The following is an 18,494-nucleotide window of genomic DNA, read 5'->3' as shown; positions in this document are numbered from 1 at the left end:
AAGCATGGAGAGGTCTGCAGTTGTCATCATAGGTACACCTAAACTGTGTGAGACGGTATCCAAAAATTGCATAAAATCCAGCAAAAATCAATTAAATTGTATTGTTTTTAAATAACCAATGTGCATTTTGCTGCATGAAATAAATTGATCACCTACCAACCAGCAGGCGTTCTTGGTTCTCACAGACCTGTTTGTCTTTGTTTTCTCCCGTTTCAACTTGTCCCTCGCTGTAATACAGACCACCACAGCAGACCCTTCCTGCCCACAGCCATCAGCATCTACAACAACTCTTTCAAGTACCTTGAATAGTATGAGTTGCAACATCTAATTTCCTTTTGGGATCAATTTCCTTTTGGGATTTTGAATTTATTTGCTTCTGTTTTATCACATATCAGTTTAAATTATTTCAAAATGACATGATGTGGTTTTCTAGATTTTTTAAATTAGATTTAATGTCTAACACTTATGTCTCCAGGTTGTTTTAAGTGGGACAAGTAAATACTTATTGTCCTCTTTGCAAACAAAACTCCACCTCAAAGGACCATTTTTTGTTTATGTATACATTTTAAACAAGTCGATAATAATGGGGCAGTGAATGTGCAAAGACTGATTTGTTGTTTGACATATGCAGGTATGTTTCATATTTACATAGTATTTTAAAGAACATAATCGGCCTTCTAGTTTCAGGCTTTAAAATCTTGTAGCTTGTAATACCTGCTTTCACCACGAGATGGCAGAAAAGCGCAAGCAAACTGAACTTCAATGAGAAATTTGAGACTATTTAAATTCTTTAAGTGTGGTGTGCCGACGATTGCTTACTTTAACGTATTGGAGGGAAACCAACTTGTATAGAGGAAAATGTAGTTGTTTTCAAGTATTACATGAAATCTACTCTTTGCTTAGTAGGCCCCACAGATATTGCCATTAAACTGGGAGTCACAAAGAGTTCAAAGGACAAAGAACTGGGGGCAAAAGACTCCAGAATCAAACTGATAGTTTAGTAGAGAGATAATAGTCTGCAGCTATGCTCGGCTCCTTCGACGTGATTCAGACTGAAATGGTTTTACAGGCTGTTTGGGAATAAAACGGGCACTGAGCCTACTCAAGAATGTGCAGATTTTCAGAGGGGCGGGGACAAGCTGGCTTTCCATCCATAGCAAGCAAAGCGGCGACCAAATCATTGCGCGCCTCTGTAATTGAGTTAGTTAGGAAGGCAACGGGGATCTCTTAGCATTCTTCAGCACCAAATTTATCGGATGTTTTTTTTCTCGCTTATATGAGGCACATTAGGCGTGACCTGAATAATAACCAACCTCGCCCGGACTAAACGAACACTGGGACTCGAACTAGTGACCCAAGGAATAAGTGCGGCTCCCTCAGCCAGAAGGAGGAAACGCTGCAGCTTGCTTTGCCTGCGCGTCGTGTTCCAGAGCATCTGCCCCAGGATGAGGCGATGATAAGCGGACCTTCTGGTTTGTTCTCTCCGTCCACCTCTAGCCTGCATGAAACAAAGTCTGTTCTTCGCCACACAGCCTGCGCCGCAACGTAAACGCCTGGCGTGCTGTCACCGCCGCGCGTTTCCCCCTCTTTTTATGCTGTGAGTAAACAGTTCTGCTGCTAAGGGTCCAGCCTCTCCCAATATCACAATGAGGACCACGGAGGAGACCGAGGGCTTTGACGGCGAGGCCTCCAACACGTCCATGATCTCCGGGGCCAGCAGCCCGTACCAGCCCACCACGGAGCCCGTCCTTTCGCGCAACGTTTTGGGGGCGATGAGGTGCGACATGGAGTACCTCGTGTCCTACTTCGGGATTTTGAAGGCGGTGGAAGTGGTGAGTTCAAGCAAACATTGAGCTGCGCCGCTCACAGATGTGTATCTGAATATATCAAACTATGACGCACGACATAAGCCAATAACGCACTGAAGTTGGATGAAGCATCCATCTTTATAGGATTTTTTTTTTAAGTATGACTGAAAGAATGCAATGCTTCCTTGTCACATTTCTTATGAATTATTTATCTTACACATGCGATCAACTCAAAGCTTAATTGCCAAAAGAATCTGTGGAATAACAAGAGCACGCAGAACTACCCACATCAGGATCACCAACCCATGAAGAAGCAGAGGTCACTTTGCAGCATCATGGAACTACTGTTAACAATTTCCCCATATCTATGTAAGGCTTTTATTGTTAGGTTTTCCCTCAATGTTAAGCTGGACTTAGTTTGATAACATTTGGTGGGGAAACTGTTTGTTAGTGTCCCCAGAAATACTTTTGTAGACCAGTGTGCTGTAACCAAACGTCTGAACTGTGATCAGAGGTAAAAAAAAAACGAGTTCTCCCAAAGATCTGATAAAACTCAGCAGTGGAGGAAATATCTATTAAGGCCTGACCATTTCTCTTCTTCTGGTGCCAGATAATTCGAAACAGCACACACTTGTGCACATAAAGTGTTGTGTGTCCAAAACAGGAAACATGGAGTAGTAATTACCTCAGTCAGTGTTTACGTACAAAACAAGTGACCTAAATAACCAAACGGTTGGTGCAGCCGTCTTTTGTTCACTTTTAGAGCTTGGCTTACAGTAAAAAAAAACCCCCAAAAAACCCCGAAACGCTTAAATTCTCTGGCAGCCTGCTGGAGTGTGCGAGAGGATTACAGAAAGTCTCAGCTGTTGCACGCACCTGCGGTGTTTACCTTTGTGCATGTGGGAAAGGTAGTATAGGAAGCCATCTGTCATCAGTGTGGGAGAAGTTTGGAGCTTGCTGAGTAGATTCATGCTCAAATACCACCTGATTTTGACTCAGCTGCAGCACAAGACATCAGTTTATTTTGTTTAGCTAGAAATGCTTAAGTGGTAATGGACTGCAATGGCAGACTCAAGTGGGGCCGTGCTTGGATGCACAGTTATTACGTATTGCCCAGAATTGTGCATAAACATGTATGAGCAGCAAACATCCTCTCTATGAAGACAAACAGGACTTAGGAAGCGCTATGGATTTTTTTTTTGCATGCCAAAAATAATGTCAATATAAACTCATGCACTGAAAGGCAACCATAATACTTATTTAGCAGTATAAGCCTACACTGAGGTCCAGTCCTTCATTATTATCAGATACAAACTTTATGCCTTGTCTGGATTTGGTAAAAGAGAGATTTAACTAAGAGGGTCTCATCACTATGATTAGTAACTTTTCTAACATTTGTAAATGCATTTGGCTTCAGTAAGAACTGCAAAAAATATATTGAATTATAATAGCCAAAGCAATTTATTGCAATTGAAAAGATCCGCTGTATTTGGTAGGCTATTATTCTCCCAAACGTTGATTAGCTACAACGGGTTTAGTACTGAAAATTCTGACTTTTATTTCTGTTCATTAAATGATGCATCAAAAGTCAAAACTCCCACTTTGTTGCTCTGTAAACATGTCCAAAACACATCATGTTCTGTGATGGTCTTTGTTTTGTTTTTATCTATAAATCAGATAAAGATTAGAGGTTTATTTATCGATGCCTTAAGTTGGATAATCTTGTAATCTCTTTATTATCAGTTTGATTCGAAAGTGCAGAATGTCAGTTTTAGAATAACAATCTGCTCCCAAAATGTTGTAAAGCTGCACGTTCTAGCTTGAAAGCCTTTACCTGTAGCTATAATCCCCTAAAATACTTTTAGGTAGATGCAGTTAAACTTACCTAATGTCCTGCAGTCCAAACGTTTTCATACCTATGGGGATATTTTACATTTTGTCATATTACAAACAAAAGCTGGGATTTTTCTGTGGCCAACCCAAGAGAATGGTTTACGATGGAGAGAAATAAAAATAAGTTTTTACAAATGCGGTGTGAGAATTGCAACAATATAGAGTCCTCTAATTTAACCACCTTTTGTTGCAGTCACAGCTTGTGGTGTCATGACTATCTTTGCACATCTAATGAATGAAATTTTGGCTTGTCAAATGTCACATCCAAAATTTCTCAGCAGGGTTAAACACTGGAGACTAGGAAATTCTAACGCATGAAAATACTCTGATATAAACCATTCCGTGGAAGCCCTAGCTATACGCTGATGTTATTTGTCTTTTTGGCATCTAGCATGTTTTCTTGCTGGACTGCACCTTTTATTTAGCCCCATTTGGCTTCCCTTAAACTGTACCCAGCTTCACAGTTCCCACAACATTATGATGATCATATTTCATGGTCTTTGGTGTTGTAAGGGTGTTTCCACAACATCGTGTTTTTTTTCATGCAGAACAAAAAGTTATGTTTTTTTTATTCACAGGAGAATAATCTGTCATATATTTTCTTTGCCCTCACGTAGCTTTTGGCGAACTGTGGAGGGGAAATCTTTTGGCATTCTTTTAACAAGTCAACACTCTCTCTATTCTTTCATAAAAGACAGACTGCAGGACTGGTACTTGTCCTGTAAATAGGCTGTTTCACTGGATATTAAGTTTTATTCAGGGGTATCAGAGTAAAAAGAGCTGAATACAAAGTTGAAACCCACTTTTATATGTAAAAAAAAAAACCCTTCAAAATTATTGAAAATAATGAACTGCTTTCCTTCCACTGTTGGTCTATCAGGAAATATAAAATGTATTTAAGCTTGTAATGTGGCATAATGTGATAAAACTCTGGGGTTGTTAATACTTTTTACGGATACTTTTTTTATCCTCCTGCTACACTTTTGTCTTTGTTTGTGTCAGTGGCTTGTTCCGCTGCGATAATGATTTTTCCATCTGAGGTGGTCATATTTGTCCTCCACCGACAAAGAGAGGACCAATGAAAGTCTTTCAAGACTACACTCAGCATCTCCGAGGAGCCTTACCGACTTCTAGCCAAGCGCTAATAGCTCCATCGACCTGTAATTTCAATTCTCTGTGAGCAGTCCAAGGCTGCATGATGACCATGTTAGAGCTCAGATCAGACAATGCAGAGCTGGCTGCGTGTAATGACCTGCAGGACTGTGCTGTGCTTTGGAAAGAGATCCTTGAGCAGGAAATGGCTGTGTCATTTGTAAATGAGTAAACTTTATACAGTTACAAGAGGAAGTCATTACCATCCCCACAGAACAAAATAAAAAGTATTTATTTACTAGGCATGGCGGAATATGAATCGTGAATCTGCATTATGAATCATAAACTCGTCTGGTTTTCAACCTTTTGCGCTGAGAAAGGAGTGTGATGGAAAGCCTCGTCCTCTCCCCATTTCAGTGGCTACTTCCTAATGACTTGTTTCAAATAAACGTGTATTAGACTCAGACTTTTTACACAAGGAGTTATAAAATAAATAAATAAACAAATCTGTTTTTAAAATCAATCAAATAAATATAACTATTGCAATGTAGAGGGAGTTTCAGTGTTTGCAAACGAAAGCCTTTTCCTCATGACATGCAACCCCAGAAGAATTATTTTTCTTTTGTGCAAAACTTTTCATAATGCTGTATAATAGTGACTACAGACACATCGGAAAACTCATGCTATCACTTGTGTATAGTGCTTTGTTTGATTAATTAATGTTGAGTCAGTGGAAAAAGCTGCCTTAGTGATATTTTCCTGATGCGACTACTGTACTTTTGCAATGTTATGGTAGCATTCTTTCAAACCTACATTCATAGCACTGTTTCTGTGGTTTACACAATATTTTCTGAATGCCAAATACCCCGAGTGTACATCTAGTTGTATTTAATGTGCAGCCTATTAGGACTTTTACATTTCCTGAAACTTTCTTGATGCAGAGACAAACAGGAGAGGCTCTAGAAGGAGATAACGTGAGCAGCCATACTTACGTTCATGCAGGAACTGACTCTGCTAACGTAGCAAGCGAAATGAAAGAGTATCTTGGAATGCTCAGTGAGCAATCAGCAACGTTTACTAATAACTTAGCATTTTTTCCTTTCACTGAGGTTTCATTGACCGAACCTGCATTTAACGTAGATGCTGCTTTATGAAGCCGACCAGAGAGTATTTGTGTGTATTTGCATAACCGGTTGTGAAACCACAGCATAGACTGCAGGTCTGCAGTAAAGAGCCTTTATGAACTTCATGTTACATCATTAAAACGTCTCAGTTGAAAAGCATCAGCAGCACATTAGTAACAATACCTAATTATCACTTTAGCTAGGCCCTGTTTTAACCTACCACATATAAAAGCAGTGGTGGTACTTGCATCAGTGGTTCCCTGGGGAAGTCACTTCATTGTCCCCCAAGTTACTATTCCTTCCAGAATTTGAATATTTAAAAGGGTCTATGTTTGATATAGAATGATCCAGTTCAGGTTTAACCCCTCTAAGGATGTTAAAGTTACGACTACTTGACTATGAAACGATGATGTTAGCTTATCATTTCTCTCCACTTGCTGCACATGCAAATAAGCAACAGAAAACTAATTCAGGAAGCAACTGGCAGCGTTGGTGGCGCCCCCTGGCTGAGCCACCCAGGGTGATGAGCCACAGAGCTCATACTGAAAACTGCCACTGCGCTAACGGTGCTGGTTGTCTGGCTTGATGCTCAAACAGCTAAACTAATCAACACGTCATCATGCTAGTCTAGAGCAATTGAAATGCATCTGCACCAAGATGCTCAACAATCCCCTCGACCTCTCTGGTCTTCCTAAGATGAATACACGGACTGAACCTGACCCGGGCTGACTGATGTAATCTGACCAGGGTGTGACTGGCGTGGCAGCAGGCTTCTCTTTGTCTTTGTGCTGTGACTGGGTCAACAAGCCAGTATTCGCCACGTGTCCCTACACACACACTGTTAAGAAACTGAAACCCCTCAGAGCCTGACAGTGCTCCCACTGAGCTGGAACCCTCATGGCAAAACATACACCACTGAAAATATTGTTTGAGATGGTATTTCCACAAATTCTGATATCGTATAGCTCTGATATCACTAGTTACAATGAGAGAGACTTCTCTGACTAAACTTTCATTTTCAGAGGCCTTAAATATGCACTGAAACACACTGAATTTACCAGCTTTCTTATCTTCAATAAGAGCTGAAGAACATCGTCCCAGCCCATCGAGGTGCAGAGCCTGTGACGTAGCTTAGCCTGCAGAGTAAGACCTCTTCATAACAGATGGTGTGTAACAAGGGGATCGGCGTCCAATGCGTCTATATACACAACTAGTGTGTTTAATCCTGCAGATTAGTACATGCCTTCAAGTACAGGAGGCAAGAAGGAGACAGCTGGTGTGGATAATCATGATGAAAGGAGGCTGCATATCAGTGAAGGTCGATATGAAAATCATTATAATATAATTTAGCATGGTCCTTGTACTCCTCCTCCACCTCTCCTGCGATCGCCTGACACCTGCTACACAGAGACCTTGTGGAAGCAATATGCTTTCCTCTTGAGACATGACATCATCTCTCAGCTCAAGCAGCTCTCCACTTTTCTCTGCCTGCACTTAATGCTGCAGTCACAGACGGATTGCCGTCCAACTACACACACAACTTCAGGCCCGAACACATGTGCTAAAGGAGCCCTTTATTCTCACAATTGTTGGCTGAGAACGTTTTTCACTGTTTTGCACCGATGGGCATATTATATTATTTTTTTTCTTTTTCTTTTTATTGGTTTAATATGCAGTTGCTTCAGAAAAAGGGCCGATTTTGTTAGTGTCATCTTTTAAAAAAGAGTGATATTCAACAAACTAAAGTCCCAGTTTTGAAATCTCGGAAACAGTCTTTCCAAATAACAGTGATGAAACATTTTCTTCTTCAGCCTTATATGATCCGAGTCTCCTTTTGTAAACGTCGGTGATATAAACAGGGGGTGATAGTCTGCGACTGTTTTTCAGATGGGTGGTGTGGCTCACTGCCCAGGATGCCATAGTGTCAGAGAGCAGCACGATCGCTTCACATAGACAGTCTGTTAATTAGGCCTGAATGAACTAGCTGGTGTGTGAATTTCTGATTGCTTTTCATAGTTAAACTAAATGGGTATTTCACAGTTTTCAAGCAAATTGAACTGCATGTCAACTTTAGTTCCAATTTTTACATTTATGAAATGTTAATAAAAAATAGCTTTCCTTGCTATTGGGACCATTAGTTTGTAAGAAGTGTTGAGAAACAAGACTTATCATGGAATTGAATTAGTTTTTACAGATCTGACAGTTTACCCATTTACAATTTTTTTTAGCGTCCTGTTTCGCCCACACATCCACCTCAGGTTTTTTATTCTTTTTATTCCAATCATAAGTTGAAAAAGATAAACTGTGCACATTCCTGATCTCCCATCTGTGCAATTCCCCCGTTGCGCCTGCTCTGCGGCAAACAGGAAGACGTTTCCTGTAGATATGCTGCTCTTCAGCACAGCTTGTTGCAAGTCTGAATGTTACTTGTGCTCAGTCAATCCTAAGGTTGCTGCCGGGTTGTCAGTACCAATATCTTATGTACACGTACTGTCTTTTCTGTAGTTTGAAGGTTCATTAGTTCCTGTTTGACAACACATTAAACCATAAAGTCATCATCCATGTTATCAATCATTAATCGATAATGCTGAAGGCTTCTTTAGGATGCCACGCATCCTTTTAAGGCCACATATTTCACATTTACATATGGTGGCATCTAAAATGGCGGTAAAATTAGCAGGAGCAAACTGCCATAATTGATCAATTTTGCTTGAGTCTCCTTTCATGACGGGGCAGCTGAGTGCCTATAAAAACGTCAGCCTTAGTCAGGTGCTTTAAAATTTCCCCTAAGGCAGTTATTTACTAAAATGTATTTTCTACAACACTCCCAAAGAGAAACATTTACTTGCATATCTTGCATTAGTAATCTGCAGGATTGTTGCAGCAAACAAGAGGAGTCTTTCACAACTTACTGACACGTACAACTTAGATTAAATGAATCATTTGCTGCCGTAGCAAAATATCACACACGCACGGACACACACACACACACACACACACACACACACACACACACACACACACACGCACGCACACACACAAAATCACCCTATAATTCAAATTACGTTTATTGAGGGGGAAAAATATAGATCTTTTTGCTTTTATCAAAATGTCGTAATCATCCCTACTGTTAATACTGTCCATTGTCCCCTTTGCCAACATGAGAGCTCTTATTTTCTCCTGTAAAAAGGCTGCAACATAAAGAGAGGACTCTTTGTTCACTTTTCTTTGGACAGCCTGTACTCCTCTCATTCTCTCTTTTCATCAGCTCACCCCACAAGGTGAAGGTCTGAAGGCAAAGGTGGGCATAGAACAAAGTCTTTGATTTTGTGACTGAAATATTTTTGTCTTGTTTTGGTCATGTTTGTTTTTTGGGGGGTTTTTTGGGTGGGGGGAAGTGGGGGTTCAATCATTATCCAGCTAGAGGACCAAACAGTGATCCGTTTCCTATTTTCTGTTTTCTGTCACAAGGTGTCAGATTTTTAGAAGAAACCTTCAGCTTTTTCAAGACGTTTATGACGCCACGCTCACAAGGACCTGCTTACAGATGTGACGGAAGGACAGAAATGCTTTTCCCTGGAAATCCTACCAAGCATTTGTCACATAGATGCATGTAACGGCTGTCAAACACTTCTTTAAAAACCGTGGGCACTGCTAGTGGAAATATGGTGCTTGGTAAAACACATCAAACATGTAATACAGTCTAAATATGACAAATTTCTAAAAAAGTGAAGTTAAATCCAAATGAACTGTTCTCGCATAGATTTAATAGGATTTCTGTGTATGTTAGCTGAGCTGTTTTAGGTCCAAAATATGCATCTTCCTTCGCGGCTGTTATGTCTCCTGGTTTTCCTGTATGTTAAAGCTAATCTGTAATCTGTGTGTCTTTTGGGGCTCTGGATGGCATAGAAACTCCTAAAGAGCAGAATTTCTTTCCCATTTTGTGGTTTGTTGATGGAAATTGGCTGCAGTCAGGCGTCGTCCCAGGCTGCCAGCAGCAGCAGCAGCAGCAGCAGCAGCAGCGGCAGCAGCTCTCATGAGAAAAGCTTATGGTCATTTTAGTCTATTCATAGGACTCGCAAGTTTGGGATTCCAGCGCAGTCTCGTCAAATGTTGAACATAAAGTGACCTTCATGCTTTAGACCAGCATAACCACTAAGAATCTCTTCACTAAAGAGTGATGTAGTCTTGTCTTTCTATTTCAAACATTTGTTCAGCATGGATTTTAATCAAATGCATGGTAAACAGTGTTATTAGTTCTGTGCTAATTTTTCATAGCGTTTTAATACCACAAACACGCCCAGGATGTGCAGTGTTAAACTTTACTTTCTGCTCTTCCGATCTCTGCAGGTCCTGTCACTCATCAGTTTTATCTGCATAGAGACCATCATGATGTGTTCTCCCTGTGGAGGGGTCTACTTATTTGAGTTTGTCAGCTGCAGTGCCTTCGTGGTGACCGGAGTCCTTCTCCTGATCTTCTGCCTCAATCTCCACATCAAGGTTCCCCAAGTCAACTGGAACCTGACGGTACGTACCGAGGTGGGAGTAGGCACCAGTCTGATGGGTTGTGACGATTAAGGTAGCTCTATTGATCTTAAAGCAGCAAGGCTACTTGCTGTAAACAGTGATACATTTATTGTGTTCAAAATGGCATATTAGTCTCCCGTGATGCGAATCCTCTTCGGAGCTGAATTGTCCTATCATTCGAGCTTCTGCATCACAGAGCGCCGCTCGTCTGCGACTGCCCCACTCAGCTCCTTCAGACTAGCCAGCAGCAATTAGCAAACACTTGGTGGAACTTCACATTTGCTGAGCTCGTTGTAGGAGCTCCTTCTCAGTGCTGGTAAAAACGCTGTCGAAGGGTTAATAGAGGAGCGCTGTTGTGATGACTTCCTGAAGGAGGAGTTTCAGAAAGGGCAGGAGTTTTTAACGAGACAGAGGCCCAATTTCAAGGCACTAAATTAGGAAGTAAAATTTATTTTAATTCATATTTGATTTATGGGATTTTTATAACAACATAGTTACTTGATTATGCTATAAAATGGCACTTTTGTTTGTTTGTTGCGGTTATCATAGCTCATGGGAGGATAAGCAAGACATTTCACCCATACAGTCCAAAGGCAAGGCTGCAAAAATTAAGAAAAATGTACTCTTCTGACCTCCTCTGACAAACCTAAAGGAAGATTTTGAAATATTTTCAGAGTAGAAACTGCACTACTCAAGTTTTACTTCCAAGAACGGATCGTGTTGTTGGAGTCCTGCACGTAGCAAGGCAGTAAGGCTTAACTCTTGCAGCAAGCCGTTGATCCAGAGAGCCTGCAGTTTGACGACTTGCTTCGTCAGCTGTGAGCAAATGAGCCGGTCGGTGTTCTCCTTGCAGACCCTGGCCACGTTGCAAAACAGTATTTTCAGGGGTCACACAGCTTACAGCGAATATCGTGGCAATGCAGTGAAGTCAGATGTCCAAACCCAACCACAGGTATCAGATTCCCTCATGGTTTTTCTTGTGTAGTGTTCCACCTCAAACATGAGGAGAAGGTGGGCTTTGGCTCCAGCTCTTTTGGAAGCAGTGCAACCAAAGCTCTTTTACAGACTTTTGAGAGGCCACAGTGAATTAAAAAGCGCTGATTTAAGAATTTCTACCCAACATCTTTGACCACTGCGGTGCACACGATCTAAAATCCTCATGTTGAGACTTTTCACTTTTCATCTTCTGTGCCTTGTTCAAATGAAATTATTTTGTTTTGTTTTGCCTTTTTTCTGATCAAAAATGAAACAAATAGTTACTGAATATGAAAACTACACAAATCGTGTCTCAAACTGTGCAACTTTAAATACTTCACTCTGAAGTGGGCTGACTTGTGGCTGCATTATTATTTAGGAAAAGTGAGGGGAAGAAAATGTGTCGAAGCTTCTTCATTGTTGTAGATGCTGCTTTCCAGATTCCACAAGTTCTGCTGCAGCTCCAAACCCTTGTGTCACACCAGCCCAGAAAGCTCAGCTGCGCTGCTGAATGTCGGCTCAGCCTCATGCCGAGAACGTCTGCAAAGTTCAAAGCTGCCTCCGTCACATTAGGCCGCTGGGAATTTCACTACGAATGCACATTTCTCAGACTTAACCAACAGTTTCCCTCCTGCTTTGCTTCCCTGTTTTCCCCAACTGCTCTCACAGTAGTCTCGTGCGGTGCTGAGCTGGTGCATGGTTCGGTCGAGGGTTTTAATTGTGCTGCGGGATTTTATTGTTTCAATTCGTCTCTCGTGACTAATTTGTCAGCCAAGAGGGCGGGCCTTGACTGACTCTGACTCCTTCCACAAGGAAATTAATTGAATCTCGGGACTTTCCTGTGAAGTCATTTGATCATTACCAGTGATTATGTTAAACTTGAGGATCTAGCTCTTCAGTTCAGACCACCTAGATTATTTGGGGGGGGGGGTTTCCAGTTCATAGTAAAAAAAAAGTGCCACACAAAGAGATTCTGTAAAGAAATAGGACAACACTAAAGGAATCAGACACAATTAGAGCAAAAAAAAAGGGGGGGGGGTACAGAATGGGGGAGGTCTCTTTTTAGAAAGAGAGCAGCAGTTTGGATAGTTTGGTTGTTTGTCCAATGCAATCTGGTTGTTTGTTCTGAGAACAGGCAGCATCTAATCAAAATGAATGCATGACTGAACTTTGGACGTTTCAGACCGATGGCCGTGCCACAATGTAGTTATTTAGGGTCAAGACCAGTGTAGTTCAGAATGAGACGCTACTGTTATTCGTCATTTTATAATTATTTTGCTTGAGTTTGAGTTTCTGTTGTTGCTTTACAGGCAGTTTAGTCAAAATCTCAGAAATTCCGAAAAATGGAAAAGTTTCTTCAGGAGCTACTGGGAATTTATGGGAATTTGCAAAAATTTATGGAAGTAAACAAGTTTGAGTATATCTTTGCAAACACATGCACATAGCACAGTGCATACCACGCTGGTGTTAAGGCCTTGCAGCGTGTATTGAGATGATCTGTCAAACTGAGTCACATTTTTGAGCGCAGAGCACAAGCCTGGGGCTACCTAAAGAGAAGAAAGTTTTGATAAAACTCCCTTAAATTCTCACAGAAATTTTCCTGAAATTTTCCAGAATCTTTTGTCCCTCAGTCATCCTGTCCCCATGTCGGGATAAGTATAGAACCAAAAATCATACAAAATTGAGTGCTCAGTTACCTGAACAATAAAATTCTGAATTTCTGTGACATACTAGACTTTCCTTGATTTTTATCTTCGTAACATTCCTGTTATTGATTTGCCAAATTAAACTTATGTTTTTGTCCATCTAATCGATAGTTCTGTTTTGAGTTACTAAGAAATGTCACATTTAAAAATTACATATCTTAATAGATTTTTGACCCTCACATATTAGTGAATCTGATCCTGTGACTTCTAAACTGGCTCGATTGTAGATACCAGATCAAACATTGAAGCTTTTTATGGACTCATTTCAAAGATCAAAGTTATGTTGCAGACAACAAACTGGGTTTTCAAAAATCTAAAGTTATTGCAGGCTTGGCCAATCTTTAGCAGAGAATAAAACGTGTTACCGATTCTGAAATCAGGTCTGAAAGAAGCAGCCAAATAGCTTCCACAATTCAGGAACAGAAGCTTATTTTAATATTCGTTGTTTAATTGATTTGTAGAATCTGAGGTGAATGTTTCATGTCCAGAATGCTGTGAAAAATAACAGACCAGAGTAATATAGCAGCTGCTGAAGGTATGAAATGACAATGTTCAACTTCTGTACACAAGCCGAAGCCACCCTGAATAATGCTTGGACATCATTCAGCTGAAAGGTTTAAAATGTAAAATCTGCTTACATTCTAGTAGGATATCAAGATGCTCAGTGAGATGAACTGTAAAAAAAAAACAATCTGTATTAAATTTAACACATGTATTTTATTTTACATGAACTGTGATAAAAATGCTGCATTTGCATTTCATTGATATCAGTCTGTTATCTCAACGTCCAAGATCCAGTCAGATGGTTATTTTTTTCTTTGTTTGAAAGTTCCCATTAAATAAACACTCAGTGAAGGTTTCTAGTTATTTATAGCATCAGTTGTTAATCTGTCAGCAGTCCAGCCCAGAGACCACTTTTCTCATGTCTTATTTACTTTAGTTGAAGTGGAATCCAATAAAGGCGTTCTTGGGTTTGACAGCCGAAGTCCACCACCCAGGCAGACATAAGACACAGAAAAAAAAGAAGAAGAAGAAGAAGAAAAAAACTGCCTTCATCATTTTATTCCTGCACAAGGCTGCCTGGCCCTGTGAGGCTCGCAGAAACTGTCAGGAGAATAGATTTCATAAGCAGCGCTCTGCTGCTGCTGTCGTTGGGGTTTCCATAGTTACACTTCAGTGAGTATTTCCACTTTCAAACCTGAGCGCTCACTAGCCACGTACAATGACAGGGAGCTGCTAACGAGCCTTGCAGGAAAAAAACAAAACGGTCTCTTACTTTGTACCTAAGCCAGGTGTATCCTTCAAATTCAAAAAAGAAGACTTGTTAGACTCACTTTGCAGAGATAGACTGATAGCCAACCTTTTGCCAGCAGGTCATCATGTCAAAGTACAGATAGAGTCCTGAATTGTTCACCGGGCAGGAGGAATGCATGAAGTTCTGCCAACTTGTTAGAATTGTACTAACTCTTTCAGTTGGTACAGAAACTACTTCTTCTGGGAAAAATCTCGACTATTCCAAAGTATCATGATGTCCATGTCTTGTTAGATGTTATTTAAGGCTGTCAGTTTATCAAAATCACCTTAAAAATATTCATACAGCCTGTGAACGTGTTCACATTCTTTTACTTTAGGATATATTAAACTGGCACATCTCTACCGTTTTAACCTCAGTCAGGGCTCTGAGGCGTTCACGGATCATCTTACCCACATATGAGCTTTATTACTAGGTTTGTGACTTCTGAAGGCAATTCATTTTATCAGAACTTATTAATAAAACCATAGAAAATGGGTTTGCAAAAAAAAAAAAAAAAATTTTGAAAACTGTCCTAGTTTCCTTTAAAATCATATGCTACTGTTTTGGTCACATAAAATATAAATGAAATGCATTTAAATGTGTTTTGTGTCAAAACGACAAAACCTTCAAAAGCTATATGAATCTGATTTTTAATCAATTCTTGATAAATAAAGACTAATTAAGGCTGCTTGTCTGGGGGATTAAAAATAAACTGTTAAAGGTTTTTGGTATTGAAATCTAGCAAAAAGAAAACAAGTGAAGAAAAAAGCATTTTTCATGCAAAGGTCAACAGCTCTCTTCAGCTTTCATACTTCACAAATTACATGCAAATCAATTTGCTGCACCTGCTGACATTGTTGGCTTCCCTGACTTTATTAGGCAAAATAAATCACTCTAACTTGAGTGAGCCGAGCTAATAATTGTAAAATGCTCTGGAAAAATGGTCATAAAGTTAATCTCTGTTTATTTCAGAACATTTATGAAAACAGGCTTTTCCTTGTGCCGCTTGAGCTGAACTGATTGAAAGGGGGTTTTCAATTGGCACACAGGCCAGTCATAAAATAAGTACACAAAAACTGAACCTCAAATAATAAAAAAAAAAAAAGTGTGAACAAATTTTCCAGCAGATGAAAGCAGGGTGACTGGACGGGGAATGTTTAGGAAGCTGAACATCTAATCAGAAGCAGCTGATGGTAGATCCAGCAGGTAGATGGGAGTGTGTGTTGTTTGAAAAACCTGCTGTGTTGACATTCATGTTGGGCATCCTTTGGTCAAAGGTCTGCATTACAACTCTGTTGCTCATCTACTGTCCCACTTTGCATGTGGGGAAAAAGCGACTACTGATTAAACAGCTGATCAGTGGAGCGTAAACTGTTTTTTTTTTTTTTTTTTTTTTTTTTGCCCTTTGTTTTTCGGCTGTGAGTTTCTGCGCTCACGTATAAACTCCAGTCACTGTGTGGGACCTTGCCATTGTTTAAGCCTTGTTGTGTCACATGAGAGACCACGTCTGTAATGATTTCGATCATGCATCTGATCACGAGATCCGGGAACCTAAGGGTTTCACTATTAACCCTTTCCTGGCTGGAAACAGCAGAGGAGGACATGAAACAGGAGTGCGTCCATTAGTTTTCCTTTTATTTAAAAATAAAAACAGGGTGGGGGAGCGGAGTATGTGTGTAAAGAGGGTGTGTATGTTTTAGCTGTGTTCTGCTCTTACCTCCTGCTCCTTTTGTTTTCATGTCCATCGTTAGACACCAGGAAGCAGTTTGCTTGGTTGGAAGAGTGAAAGTTTGATAAATGAAGAACAACATCGTCTGTCTGTCTAAACCAGAGTTCAGACTGATCATGCCGGACAGCAATGGCGCAGTAATGGTCTGAAACAACCAACAGGAATGAAGAGAAGATGATGATGATGATGAAAAGCAAAATTTAAAAGAGAAACAAAATATAAAAATGCATTGCGTCAGTTACGGCTACAAAAGAACTGATGTGAACATCTTAAAATGTAACTCCTATCTCTGTTATTAGTAAGGTTATATCATTTTGGGGATGAGCATTCAACATAAACTCCTAGACACTGAAAACTCACCTTTGACCTCTGTTCATCCGTTATCACCAGCTCTGCCTTTTTTGAAGGAAAACAGGGCTTTGTTCAAAACAATTAGAAAAATGCCTTGGACCTTAGATGAAAAATGTAAATGTTTTAATTTGCTGGTGGTGTTTTGTGTCTAACTTTGTGAAAGAAATCCCTTGTGATAATGGACGTTGCTGTCTGTGTGTCTTCCTTCAGGACCTGGTTAACACTGCTACCAGCACCTTTTTGTTCTTTCTCTCGTCCCTTCTTCTGGCCTGCATCAACCACGACACAGGAGCTGAAAAAGCAGCAGTAGTAAGTTTCCCGGATGAATACACCTTCAGCTGTAAAGCTGCACTCACTAAAGGCTAAAAAGTAAAAGCCACTCAGTTTTGAATAAACGGCTATGTCGCAGAAACATGAGCTCCTACCTCAGAAAGTTCTCATTTTCTTACTAAGGATTATCTCAGCTGCAGGTTTTACAGTGTTAGCTTGGCGAAAGGTCAGCAGAGGCCAACTGAGAAGTCTTTAATCACGCACTTATTCGGCTTCCCATTCAAATTCAGACATTGTTCTCCTGCTTCCTGTTTCCACTTGAACGCAGGTCTTCGGCTTCCTGGTGACAGGTGTGTTCGGCCTAAACACCTTCCTGGCGGTACGGAGGTGGCGCCGTGGCAACGGGTGTCAGGGGGCCGCTCAGACCAGCGAGTACATGCGAGCGCGCACGGCATCCCGTGGAGAAATGGAGGCTCGACCTGAGCTCGCGTGAGAGCCCGCAGATGAACTACGCACCGGCAGCTGACAGAGATGGACGCGACTCTGGCCCGTTGAGCATACAGTTGGGATTTGGACCTCTGAAAGTTGTGATCCCTAATGAAGCTTCATTTAACAGCCAGAGTTGGGCTGTGCAGTCATTGAGATTCCTTCTCAAAATGAAACTGTTTCACAGGAAAAGCTGGATCAGAACTCAAGACGTGAACCACTTCCGTGTCTTGGAAGACACTGGTGACATTTGCAAGCTTTTGTCTTTCACTGTGATTGAAGGCAGTGAGTGATAAGTGGTAGAAATATGCCTGTGGACCAGGGCTCCATGGACAAGCAGCTCTTTCACCTGCGGTCGTCCCCTTATTGTTCCGTCCTGCAGCTTTTAGCTTCTTCCTGTGAAAAGACTGGTTGTCGAACGTAATATCTGATGAAGTATGACTGTTTTTTTTTTTTTGTTTGTTTTGTTTTTTTGGCAGACTTTATAATCGCCTTTTAAAATTGTAACCTGAAATCGGTAAAACTATTTGCTGCCAGGAGTCACACAGTGACAGCACAGTGGGGGGGGGATTCTTAACTTGAAAACACTGTGAGGTCAGATTTTATGAATGATTGGAAACGTTTGACTTGAAAACTACAATAACAACAGGAAGAAAATCTGTTTCAACTTTGTGGTTTGACGACCAAAAATGTTTTTTCTAATATTAGATTTCAAGCTCATCTTGACATTTGTTTACTTTTTAGTGTTTTGCTATAAAAGTGCATCATAATTATTATTATTTTTTAAACCCATGTATTCCCAGCAACCTCTGATCCAAAATATTTAATGTCATTTTTGCTTCTCTAAAATTAAATCAATCAGTGAGGATACTCTGACATATCCAGGCCACATTGTGAATCCAGACCTTAGGTGATTTAGTTCTGCCTCCTCGGGCTGTAAGGTGGATCTCAGGTACGGACGCCGTTTTTTTCCTCCTGTGTGATACTCAGAAAGCATCTAAATTTAATCACAGGGTGCCTCGACCTGAATGCTGTGTCTCTCCTTGTTGCGTCTGTTGGAAAGTTAAAGCATGCAGAGCACAAAGTAGAGTTAACATTCCTTTAATGTTATTTTGTTTGTTTGTTCTGGCCAGTGTTTCTCTGGTGATAATGAAGATGTGTCTGGAAAAGTAGCATCATCTTTTGCTTTTGAGGATGAAGGAAGCATTTTTTATATATATATATATATATATATATATA

At 40.5% G+C, this 18,494-nt stretch overlaps 1 protein-coding gene across 1 annotated transcript; it reads left to right on the top strand.

The window, feature by feature from the left end:
• The first annotated feature begins 1,059 nt into the window (after window positions 1-1,059).
• On the top strand, window positions 1,060-18,123 carry cmtm4 (CKLF-like MARVEL transmembrane domain containing 4). The gene is made up of 4 exons (XM_015032077.1): window positions 1,060-1,832; window positions 10,268-10,444; window positions 16,710-16,808; window positions 17,098-18,123. Exons 1-4 carry the CDS (start codon window positions 1,647-1,649, stop codon window positions 17,260-17,262), a joined length of 627 nt encoding a protein of 208 aa, XP_014887563.1. The 5' UTR covers window positions 1,060-1,646; the 3' UTR covers window positions 17,263-18,123.
• The last annotated feature ends 371 nt before the right edge of the window (window positions 18,124-18,494 follow it).

This window comes from Poecilia latipinna, unplaced genomic scaffold, assembly GCF_001443285.1.
Source record: "Poecilia latipinna isolate Pla-1442-1.1 unplaced genomic scaffold, P_latipinna-1.0 Scaffold230, whole genome shotgun sequence".
Lineage (NCBI taxonomy): Eukaryota > Metazoa > Chordata > Actinopteri > Cyprinodontiformes > Poeciliidae > Poecilia > Poecilia latipinna.
Note: the sequence above shows the minus strand (reverse complement) of the source record. Positions and strands in the feature narration are given on the sequence as shown.

Excerpts from the sequence above, each read along its gene's own strand:
- cmtm4 (XM_015032077.1), top strand. The coding sequence starts at position 1,647 with ATGAGGACCACGGAGGAGACCGAGGGCTTTGACGGCGAGGCCTCCAAC. Across the intron at positions 1,833-10,267 it reads TTTTGAAGGCGGTGGAAGTG|GTCCTGTCACTCATCAGTTT; the intron begins GTGAGTTCAAGC and ends CGATCTCTGCAG. Across the intron at positions 16,809-17,097 it reads GAGCTGAAAAAGCAGCAGTA|GTCTTCGGCTTCCTGGTGAC; the intron begins GTAAGTTTCCCG and ends ACTTGAACGCAG.